Source organism: Mytilus trossulus, chromosome 3 (genome assembly GCF_036588685.1).
Source record: "Mytilus trossulus isolate FHL-02 chromosome 3, PNRI_Mtr1.1.1.hap1, whole genome shotgun sequence".
Taxonomy (NCBI): Eukaryota; Metazoa; Mollusca; class Bivalvia; order Mytilida; family Mytilidae; genus Mytilus; species Mytilus trossulus.
The window spans coordinates 25,746,954-25,759,849 of record NC_086375.1 but is presented as its reverse complement, the minus strand read 5'-3'; the positions used below and the strand labels follow the sequence as shown (position 1 = coordinate 25,759,849).

General features: G+C 31.5%; 1 protein-coding gene across 1 annotated transcript; it reads right to left on the bottom strand.

Annotated features, from left to right (window-relative positions):
* Positions 1 to 1,660: 1,660 nt before the first annotated feature.
* On the bottom strand, positions 1,661 to 12,806 carry LOC134710958 (uncharacterized). The gene is made up of 10 exons (XM_063571381.1): positions 12,683 to 12,806; positions 11,647 to 11,807; positions 11,037 to 11,153; positions 10,281 to 10,442; positions 8,440 to 8,559; positions 7,955 to 8,089; positions 6,494 to 7,024; positions 5,651 to 5,709; positions 5,117 to 5,156; positions 1,661 to 2,251 (listed from the first exon to the last, which is right to left on the bottom strand). Exons 2-10 carry the CDS (start codon positions 11,750 to 11,752, stop codon positions 1,905 to 1,907), a joined length of 1,617 nt encoding a protein of 538 aa, XP_063427451.1. The 5' UTR covers positions 11,753 to 11,807; positions 12,683 to 12,806; the 3' UTR covers positions 1,661 to 1,904.
* Positions 12,807 to 12,896: the final 90 nt, after the last annotated feature.

Below are 12,896 nucleotides of genomic sequence, written 5' to 3'. Positions count from 1 at the left end.
CACAAAAATATACATTGTATATGATATGTACACAAAGATGTAAATGATATTTACACATAAAAGAATATAAAATTTCAAACATCTAATATTCATGGCTTGCCAAGTAAATAATGCTAGTGCCAGTGAAAAGGAATATTGGATTAAAGAGGTAGAGACTGGTTCCCTTAAGAATAAAACATGCTTTTTTACTTTTTACCCTTTGGAATATCAAATTTCAACAAACAATGGTAAAATTCCATTGGTACCAAATTTCTTTTATTGCACGCCTTTATAGGAAATATTTAAAGCACATGTGTAAAATTCAAAAATTGGCCCTAATTGTCCTTGATGAACAAAACTTTTTTTCAATTTCCAAACAACAAAAAAATCATAAATATCATAAAAAATTTAATTCAATTTCAATGAAATTTACATTAAAATGATTAAATAAATTTGATTTCAATTACATTTGATTCATTTACAATTGATATTGAAATCTATATTAATATAAGATATTTAGTGTAAATTTTACATGTACAGGTAACTTAATATTTTATATGAATATAGATTTCAATATCAATAAAATTCTCTTTAATAATAAATTAAATTGAACTCTTTTTTTTTTTTTTTTTAACTTTATATCTTTGATAATAAAATTATTCAATTCAATAAAATTAAAATCGAATATCTTAGAAAAAAATTGATGCACATATAAAAATATATTATGTCATAATTGTAATGTATAAATTAAAAATCCTGGGACTAGTATGATAAAGATGATTTGCAAAAGACTGTTTGCTCCCACACGACCTTATCAGAAGGTGACAGGAGCATTTTTGCAATGAAATAGCCCTATATGTTATAAATGTGCCCTATTAGTAAATACCAAACAAAAATTATGCATTATTTCTAACAATCACCAAATTCGCCAATCCTAATTTTATTACAAACATTTTTGTCAACGAAAAAAATGACCTTTCTTTCTTGGCATGAATGAGGGGGAGTAGGAGGGGTCCTGATCCCGAAATCCTGAGGTCCTGAAATTCAAAAAAAGAATTCCCTTGATCCTGAAAGGGTAAATCCTGAAATCCAGAGCTTCAAAACACTTGATCCTGGAGTCCCAATAAAGGTCCTATCCCCCCTCATGAATGTGCCTTATCTAAACAAAAAATTAAAAGTGTTTTATATGTTAACACCGAAGCTCAAAACATGTAGAAGTTTACAATAAATTGTAAGAATTTCAAAAAGCTATCTTTGTGCCAGAATGTATACGTTTTTAACTTTACCACAGTATTTACAGTCTGACTACACTTATGAAAATAATAATTATAGTCCTATTTTTTTCCAGGCATGACTGTATAAACATCATGTTACATGTATATAGATTTTTTTACACAAATCAGGAATACAAAATATACAAATGAAGGTATATGTATAATGTAATTTTCTATTTACAAAGTATAGATGCTGAAAAAGCACATTAAGATTCTTAACACTTTGGCAGTTATTGCTTTGTTTATACCACAAAATTTATTCTGAGTACATAAAAACATGTGCAACTGGAAAAGTTTTAAGGCATGGTAGGACCTAGATATATAATGTTTAAATGTAGTTAAAATCTTTTGTCAGTACTCTGAATAAATAATATGGTGTGAAACAAGGCCTATTTTTCCAAAGGGTTATGATTAACCTTGTCGGGGGCTTCTTATATCATCTATCTGATTAGGTGAAATATCAAAACAGCTGTATTGGATTTAACCCTGAAAATGCATATCTGGATTTTAAATATCATCAGTACTTTAAAATTCTTCATCGTTACAGTAATTAATCAAGATACTTTAAATTCAACACCTAAAAACACTTTGCATAGTGAATAATGAAAGTTTAACATTTTTAATTATCTCCCTTGAATTTGTGACGGTGATCTAATTATGGAACAACATTCCTCCCCTCTGAAGTTCCTCTATTTTGTGCAACAGATCTTTTCTTGGGATTTGTTTCAAATCTTCCTTCAGATCTAGAAGGGTATAATGCTGAAATTCTTCAATCAGATGCATGAAAGGACTCTCGATTTTACGACTCTTCCACTTCTGTTCAAGCTGGTATATTCGACCAAAGGACCACTTATGGAGGTCGGCAAGTTTCTTCCAGTTGTAATAATCGGAACAATCAAGGGTGTCTCTTATCATTACCATAACTGCTTCCTTTAATTCTAATACACTGATTTTGTCGGGATTCGTGTATTCTTTCTCTGTCATACCAGAAGCACCACCTTTAAAGATAAATATTCAATACTTATAACTTTTCCGGTGAAAATACTCATTCACGTTAGGAGAAATGTGTACATCTTGCAATTTTATATAGATAAGATAAGAAAGAGAAGAGAAAGAAACTAAAACACTCAAACACACAAGGTCATGTCAAAAAACAAAAAGCATTTGAAAAGACAAACATCAGCACATAAATCACATAAAATACAGCTGACCAATTGCTCATTATAAATGAAGATATTTTTGTACAAGCAATTACTAGTATAATTTTTACTGAGAAAAAAGATAATAACTTGTACAAATCATTATTCTTTCTTAGCCTAAGTGATGTTCTCAACTGTTCGTTATTATTTAACAAATATTATATGAATAAAACATAAAGGTATAAACATTCAACATGTGTGTACTTTTTGTTTATCACATAATATGAGCAAAACTTTAAAAAAACAAGAATGTGTCCATAGTACACAGATGCCCCACTCGTACTATCATGTTCTATGTTCATTGGACTGTGAAATTGGGGTCAAACTTTAATTTGGAATTATATTTAGAAAGATCATGTCATAGGAAACATGTGTACTAAATTTCAAGTTGATGTAACTTTAACTTCATCAAAAACTACCTTGACCAAAAACTTTAACCTGGACTTCGTACTATCATTTTCTATGTTCAGTGGACCATGAAATTGGGGTAAAAACTATAATTTGGCATTAAAATTAGAAAGATCATATCATTGGGAACATGTGTACTAAGTTTCAAGTTGATTGGACTTCAACTTCTTCAAAAACTACCTTGACCAAAAACTTTAACCTGAAGCGAATGGACGCACAGACAGACGAACGAACGGAGGCACAGACCAGAAAACATAATGCCCCTCTACTATCATAGGTGGGGCATAAAAAGTGTAGAGACAAAAGAGCATGATGACATGATTAATTTTGGAATGAAAATAATTCTTCTAATAATTCGACATTCACACACGTAAGCATAGTATTTATGTAAAGGAAGTAAAATTAAGAGATCTAAAATAGACAGCACATCAAAGATATTTCATACGTCATTATGTTGTTTTGAATGAAGCAGAAATCGCAAAACTCATTTGCAAAGGAGATGAAATTATTTTTTATTGTACAGTTGATAAACCGAGGTCTGGACGCCTTTAGAAATATCAAGAGTAATGCTGAATATTGCCTAAAAATGGATACAAAATAGAAACAAAAGTTGAAATTATGATTGGTTTAATTACTAAAAATCAATCGGAAAGATTCAGACTCAATGTTGGAAATACCAGAGAACACTGAGGCTAACATCATGAAAGTAGTACAATTGCTTTCTTTTAGTGGTGACCATGGCCATGTTCATTGCAGCTGTCAACGTGGCTGTAAGACAGGCACATCTAAATCCAAAAAGTAAAATCACAAAAAATATTGAACTCCAAGGAAAATTCAAAGGGGAAAGTCCCTAATCAAATGGCAAAATCAAAGGATAAAACATATAAAAACTGCCATATTCCTGACTTTGTACAGGCATTTTCAAATGTAGAAAATGGTGGATTGAACCTGGGTTTATAGCTAGCTAAACCTCTCACTTATATGACAGTGGCATCAAATTCTGTTATTTTTACAAAGATGCGTGAACAAAACAGACATAATTGTTAAAATAGTCAAAAAATGGTTACAGCAGTCATCGCTGTCTTTCAATCTCAAGACAAACAAACATATACAACAAACACAAAAAGCACAAAAAGCATCTACCAAATTAAAAAACACATTCCTTGTTTCGCATGTTGGGCGTCATAAAAATGCAAACGTCTTAATAAAAATAATTTTGTCTATTTAAATCAATTATAATTTCACATGGAGAATGGTGCTATGCAGGATTGAGCTTATTGTGTAGTTCCAGATGTCATGAGTCCTTGTCTTGGGCAAACCAACAGATTATTTGATTTATCAAGCATTACTTTTGTTTCCAATACATATGATATTACATATGCAACTTTTTATCATGATTTATACTTGAAAATAAATGGTAGAAGGGTTTTATTCTATCCTTGATTTTAACAACTTTGTCACTTTGCACCAGTAGTCCGTGTATGTGGCAACAAGCTGTTTAGCTAAATTTGCTCAAGGTGTCATATTACCTCATGTTGCTACTTTGGGTCCGTTGTTTTTTTGTTATCTTCTAACATTTAAAAAAAATATCATTGATACTCAGTTGATAAAAAAGAAAAGAAAAACAAACCCAATATAGATTTATAAAACATACGTTGAATGGTAAGAATAAATCAAAAAACAATTAAATAAATACCCAACAGTGGACAAATGTTTCCCAGACTTACAAACCCAAGTTTGTACAAGTAATAACTTGTATGATGGCATCATACAAGTCATTACTCATACAAAGTTTTTGTACAAGTAATAACCTGAACAAAATAATAAAATGAACACGACACATATATATAGATTTAATGCAGTGCAGAATTTTAATAATGAAAGTGAGATCAAGGGCAAGTGTAATTTACAATGTTTTTGTTTTTGCTTTTTACTGTGATAATTGATTGAAGCATATATAAGATATAAGATGTAAGATAAATACAATATATTTTTATAACACAGGGTTCAAAAATTGGCATCAGGTGTTGATCTTGAAGTGAGCTGTTTACTTTGGCATACTTTCCAGAAATCCATTGTTATGGCTGTTTTTTTTTCTCCCATTAAAACACACACTGCACCCTGCTGGGGAGGCAATTTAATTTCAACTATGGATTTGTGTAAAGTAAAGAGAAAATGTAAATGAAATATTCCCATTTGAAAGTGCCTTCCCTTGGTACTATAATTTTTAGCCAAAAATTTATTAACAAAACATACCAGCAGAATGATGAGTCTCATATGAAGGTCCAACATCACTCTGAAAATGCAAAATTTGAAACATTTAAAAAGTACATATACAATAGAAAATAGATTATTAAAACATGAAAAAAACCCATTAAAATCTAAAATAAATCAATATTTTCTGCAAAATAAAACACAGAAGTACAGAAAAAAAAACCAAAAAAACTAAATGATGTGTTAGGATAAAATGGGTGTCTCATTTAAAAAAAACACTATATGATGTGTCAGAAAAAAATGGGTGTCTCAATTTCATTTTTTTTTTGTGGCAAACCAATTTCTTGGGCCTTGATTGAAGGTAAAAAATGTTCATGATTGAGTCTTTAAAATTTGAAGGAGAAACAAAGCCTATATGCAAAAGCCACAGTAAAGATGGTCTAATAACAATATGTCCTACATCTCATAATTTTTTTATTCTGTTTTTTTTTTTAGCTTATATTGCAACTTAGTCACACTTACATGGTTGTAGAGAACAATTGTAACTAAGTGTAATAAACAATTATGAATAATTACCATTTCATGTTTTGGGATAACAGAATGTCCACAATGGTCACAAGAAAGGGTCCTGTTATCTGAAATAAAAAACAAATATTTTTTTTTTAAATGAGAGGAAGGAGCTATTCTTAATGAATTAACAGAGCTAGTTAAATAAGTTATTTGATTACATGAACTTTCTCTGTCCTTCCTTTACAATTCTTAAAAAAAAAAAACATTGACAAAAACACAGTTAATTTGTACAATTTACGTTTGATTCATTACTATTATTTGTAGGATACCTATTATCTTTTACCAACACTTTCCCTAAAATAAATTTGTCTCGTCTAAATTTCATAAAATTATGACAAAGTATTTTACTCTGACCCTTTAACAAAAATTTTAAAATTTCAAAAATTTTGAACCAACCTTTTGTCAGAAAAAATACACTGGTTATATAGCAATTTGACAAACACCATTTTTGATCATTGAGAAGCTTATTATTCCCTTTACAACACAATGTAATTAAAACGTTAAGCTGACTTTACAGAGTTTTCTCCCTGTAGTGTTAGGTACCACCTTAATTTTAAGATTATCTCAACAATTTCGAAAATACATAGAAAAAACTTACAGCATAAGGTGAAAAAGTAGTGTGCAAAAATAATGAAAGATGCATATGATATTTCAATGAAACAATAAAGCCTTTTAATTGAGTTGCAAAGCTCACTTGAAGTATATGTCACTGATTTAAATAATGCCATGTTGTCGGCTAAAATTTCACTGTTCCTATATACTGTTATCAACAATCACAATTTTAATTCCATTACCCAATTTGAAAGGATTACCCAGAATGCAGCTGTTTTAAAATGCTAATTTGCAAACCTGATCCATCTGTCTGTATATTAGGATTATATGTTGGTGTAAAACCTCTGTTGATGGCAATTATCTCTGGTCTAAAGTTCATGTTATTGGTTGTATCAGGTCTGCCAGTGGAACTGCCTGCTATAGATTTTGGCTGTAAGGTATGGAACTGAGGAAAACTTGCAGAGTGTTGATGCAGCGTTTGGCATGAACCACAACGACAACTGTATCCCTGGCCACTCTGACAAGTCATAGCCTGAGGACCAGATGAATTAAAGCTACATCCATTTGGAGAAGACCAAGGTTGTAATGGTCTATTCAGGGTTGGGGACTGGAATTGACTTTGTGACTCTGAATGACAATGTGTTGGCAAATTGCCATGTGACTGTGCATTGCCATATGACATTCCTGCTTCCATATATGATGAAATTCCACTCAACCTTGGATATAAGTTGTTTGTAGCAACACTCTGTAAATCATTTGGTAAACTTTTCCTGTCTCCTTTGTGTTCAAAATTATTCTGTTTGTTTTCTGGTAAACTAACTGAGGAACCTGAAAAAAACAATGAAACTTACAAACTATATGAGGGGGGTTTAGTTTAAACATATTTGTTTATAGTGGATTGGGAAACAAGTTTTACAACTTATATTAATCCCTTTCCACTTTGCGGGTGCAAGTGCTGCCTTGTAGCAGCATTAGCCTACTCTTTTTCGAAATCTACAAGGGTGTCTTTAACGTGCAAGAGATATGACTCTCTCTTAACACGAGTCAGCCATTTATCGTCCCCGTCCGACGGACTATCATCGTTTCCTCAAGACCATACTCGCAAATGGTGTCAAGAGAGAGCCGAAAATTGAGTTCCTGAAATTTTCATCCCAAACGAGAATCGAACCAGGAACCTTTGTGTTAGTAGTCCGATGCACTAACCACTACACCACAGCCGTGGTGTATGAGGGGGGTTTGGAGGGGTCCAAAAAATCATGGTCTTAAAAACATGAAATCCGAGGTCCTGAATTTAAATAAATTCAAATCCCAACATCCTGAAATCCTGAGCTTAAAAACACCTGATTCCGACGTCCTAAAATTGGTCCTGCCCCCTCATTTATGAATTTACATCTTTGCTAGCAAATGGTTACAATCCAGTCCCCTACTCTCCACCTATGGCCGTTAGAATTTCGGATCAATGGGGAAATGATATTCATATGGCGTGTTTAACTAACTGTACTCAATCAAAAAATCGATTTAGGAGCACTTATTTATCTTCTAACAGATACTGCTATCTAATGCAACAATCATCAGAACTGAAGAAGCTGTTAGGAACTTTAGACTAGACTTGTGTGCATGATGATGGTAATGGATGGCTATTTTAATTTTCCAGTGGCAAATCAAAATCAGAAAATGTTAATGAGACATGAATATAAACCCTGCTGTGTACTAGATAAACACACAATATTAAATAATCAAATTTATGAATGTATTTACCAAGATTTTGTTCACTCTTTGACTTATTAACACCTTTCTCCTCAGATTGTATTTTCAAGTCATTCTGGCATTGTTTCTCATCATGATTGTCATCCCCACTAGAGAAAGAATGTCTACTTTCTACAGCTTCTGGTCCTACAAAAATAAATGCAAATCAACATGGACACCAAAAATTTCTATTCTTTGAAACAAATTAATACAAAGTAAGTCAAGGGAGAGAATCAGACACAATTTTAACCAATTTTACAAAAACAGGATAATTCACTTGTCTTATATTACTACATTGTGGATTTATCTATTTCATAGGTACCATTTTTGTGAATATTTGATTTAGCTGTTTTTCCAAAGTCTGCATACAAGCATAAATTAAATTTATACTTTGTTGAAACATTTTTAATTTGTGGTTCATCTATTGTGATCCTCGAGATTGATATCCAACAAATAATGATGAATCCACAATATTGAAAAACTTTGCAGATACATACTTGCATGAGTAATTTTCAATGACTGGTTCACAGCTGGTTCATTTGTAAACAACGAATTGGACAAAGACTCTGCACTCTGCAAGCTCAATGACTGCATTGTTTGACATGTATTTGATGTTTCTGAAATTGTGAAAAAATATATAACATATAAAACTAGAGGCTCTAAAGAGCTTGTGTCGCCCACATTGGTCTATGTGAATATTAAACAGGGGACACATGACAAAATTGTGTTTTGGTGATGGTGATGTGTTTGTAGATCTTACTTTTCTAAACATTCTTGCTGCTTACAATTATCTCTATGAGTATCTATAATGAACTTGGCCCAGTAGTTTCAGTGAAAAATGTTAGTGAAAATTAACAAATTTTATGAAAATTGTTAAAAATTTACTATAAAGGGCAATAACTCCATTTTGGTCATGTTGACTTATTTTTAGGTCTAACTTTGCTGTACATTATTGCTGTTTACAGTTTATCTCTATCTATTATTATAAGAAGAAAAAAAACGGCAAAATTTCCTTAAAATTACCAATTCAGGGGAAGCAACCTAACAACCGGTTATTCGATTCATCTGAAAATTCTAGGGCAGATAAATCTTGACTTCATAAACAATTTCACCTCCTGTCAGATTTGCTCTAAATGCTTTGGTTTTTGAGTTATAAGCCAAAAACTGCATATTACCCCTATGTTCGATTTTTAGCCATGGCAGCCATCTTGGTTGGTTGGCCAAGTCACTGGACACATTTTTTAAACTAGATACCGCAATGATGATTGTGGCTAAGTTTGGTTTAATTTGGCACAGCAGTTTCAGAAGAGAAGATTTTTGTAAAAGATATAAAAGATTTACGAAAAATGGTAAAAAATTGACTATAAAAGTCAATAACTCCTAAAAGGGTCAACTGACCATTTTGGTCATGTAGACTTATTTGTAAATCTTACTTTGCTGAACATTATTGCTGTTTACAGTTTATCTCTATCTATAATAACATTCAAGATAATAACCAAAAACAGCAAAATTTCCCTAAAATTACCGATTCAGGGGCAGCAACCTAAGTTACCTAACGACGGGTTGTCTGATTCGTCTGTAAGATCTTGACCTGATAAACAAATTTACACCATGCCAGATTTGCTCTAAATGCTTTGGTTTTTGAATTATAAGCCAAAAACTACATTTTACCCCTATGTTCTTTTTTTAACCATGGTGGCCATGTCACCCAACACATTTTTTTAACTAGATACCCCATTGATGATTGTGGCCAAGTTTGTTTAAATTTGGCAAAGTAGTTTCAGAGAAGAAGATTTTTGTAAAAGTTAAAGACGACGGATGATGATGGACGATGGACGCCAAGTGATGAGAAAAGCTCACTTGGCCCCTTTCACAGGTGAGCTTAAAACTAAAATATAGAGTGTGAGGGATTTAAAAAAAATCATAAATATTTACCCCAACTCTTGTTCTAAAATAAATCTATGTATGAATGACAGAAAAGGTTGGAACATGGTGATGTAATAATCAACTAGACGCAAATCCCATGGCCTTTACTAATAAATGTACATTTTTCTTTATAAAAAAATTGTGATAAATTATGCCATTTATTGACTCCCTCAATTCAAAACAAAAACTTGTGAATAAGTTTCAACAAATAAACAACACAACAATTTTAAGGCGAAATATCTAAATCACCACACCAGAACTTAGATCTAAAATTCTTCCTTACTGTTTCCATTTAATGTTTTCTTATGTACAGGTATACAGTTCATAAATTTCTTCATACATTAAAATTAGATCATTTAATGTTTAAAAGAACTGAATATTTTTTTTTCTTTAGAATTTTTTATGTACCTACCATCAGACTCTGTCGGAGATTTACATATTTTTGTTGTATAAATTTTGATCAGTTCCTCCTCCGAGTTAACACATTGCCTCCATTCACATTCGTCAAACATTTCCATTTTCTCGCAAGTAACAAGTTTGAAATATATCAACTTGTTAGGCTTTGATGTTATCTCTGAAAAGTACAGGAAGGTTAGAGTAGGCCCCAAAATGGTCCCCTGTTTCTAACAGAAAATTTCAAATTAATATTAGTGGTAATTATCACAATGAATTAAAGTTAAAACATTGACTACATAAAACATTTGTCTAATTTCAAAATTTATATAGATCAGCGTTATCAACTTCACAATAAGCAACATTTTAAAAAATGTCAGCTAAATCAAATGAAAGCACTGCCAATACAAATTAGTTTACCAAAACCAATTGTACATCAAGCGTTTTTTTACCAAAATTATACACGTAAAACACGCAACATTTTGCATGTTGAACATACTTTTATGGCAGGCGAATATGCTTATTTATTCAAAATTCCATTCATATAGAAAACCCACTAAAGTTTTATCAATATGGAATACTTAGTTTTATTGTATATGCTTTTTCTACTTATTTTTTCATAAAATCTGTTTTGAAATGATGTAAACACTTTTGAAAATTAATTTTCAACAGTCTGAGAATAAATAATAAACATCCAATAAACTTCAGGATAAAATGATAAGTGCCCTTTCCTATAATTCTCCCTCCTTTCAAGTTTAAAATCAACCATTCATACTTAGTATTTTGGCCACAAGTCTTCCACAACTTTCTAATAAGTCAACCAGTTCATCATCTAGTATTAGCACACAGCATTTATTTACATCAAGTTCCAATCTTTTAACATCTTCAATTCCTGAAAAATAAAGTTTGATTTTGCTATTGGTATAAATACAATATATATATCACTACTATAAATACAAAATACAAAACAAATAAAATCTTTTGTAAACACAAATAATTCATCTCTTAAAAGGGTGACTTCTTTCATACATATAAAATAACTCTCAACCTGGCTATTGCAAGGACTGTTTGTTCTAATTTGGGTTTAAATTAGACCAGAAGATCTTTAAAAAGTGAATCAGTAATTGACAAGATAGCAAACAAAATAGCCACAGAACATATGGCAAAATCATGATCTGCAAAACTAATTTTTCATTTACTGTCAAATGTATTATGTATTAAAAAGATATGCACAAAATAAGAACTATTCTTCCATTCTATTGTTAAAGATTTAGATAAATTGAACAGCAAGAATGCATACAACAGGGGGGGGGGGGGGGGGGTAAAAACACACACACACTTGAAATCAAACATTTTAGCCACTTAAAAAACTTGACAATACATACCTTTACATTGCCTAACAGTTACAGATATATCCTTTCCTGTACAAATATCTTGTATCTGCTTTACTCTTCTACTGGTAGCTGCATGACATGAACAAATTAACTCCATCTTAATCTTGCAGTGTTTTCATACCCTTTTAACCAGCCTTTTCAAAAATCTTTGGCTGCAAGTATTAAAACAAGTTCATAGTAAGGTAAATAATCAATTCTAGTGTAAAATAATTTTGAAGAGATCAGGTGCATGTTTTTTTTTGAGAACTGCACATTGAAGTCTGCTAAGTATATAAATTATCAAATAAATGCAAAAACTTTTAATCAGCATCTTTTTTCTTTTATATGTACCAGAATGTTTATGAGTTTGATCTCTTGGAAGATACTGATTTTCGGATGAAACAATTTTGCAACTAAGGGAGCTACCATTTGATTTTTATGGGGGGCTAGGATGAAATTTGAAATAAAAGGCAGGACAGGATTTAGAGTTAAAAAAAAAAAGGCAGGATGAGTAACTTGGCAAAAAAAAAGACAGGATGACAATTGTTGTAAAAAAGTCAGGATAAGCTAAGAAAAAAGAAGAAGACAGGACCGAATAGACTGAAAAATAAAAAGGCAAGACAGAGATTACAAATTTAAAAAAAAGGCAGGACACAATTTTTCATCCTAGCCCCCCCCCCCCCCCCCCCATAAAAATCAAATGGTAGCTCCCTAATTCATTTTCGGGAAAAGTTGCCAACCTAAATTTCTATTTTGTAGTTATTCTAAACAAATGCACTGAAAAGCAGCTTTGCTTATCAATTGATATATTTGGCAATTTGGCATTAAAAATCTATACCCCATTTGAACTTTAATATCCTAAATGGATTGTTATGATCTATGCCCATCCCGAAAAAATGCCATTCATGTCACATGGGAATAGGGGGAAGAAGTCGCTTCGCTTTTTTAAGGCAAATTAAGATGTCTATGACAGTGTCAACTGTGTCATCAAATGCAAACCACATATTTGAATAATCTTCAAAAATGAAAATAACTCTTTATATCTTACTTGTGTCCTTGAGATCAAGTTGGACTCTTGTTTTTATTTTCTGTGACTCACGAGACAAGTGGTTATATTTTTTGGGAATTCCCTACTTTCGTTTTGATTTACAGAAGAAAAATCCTGAAGAATTCCGAGTAGACTTTCATTTTACTCAAAGAATAAAGTTATAATCATGTGTCACATTGTTTAAATACGAAACATTAGCGGATGAAAGAAGTTT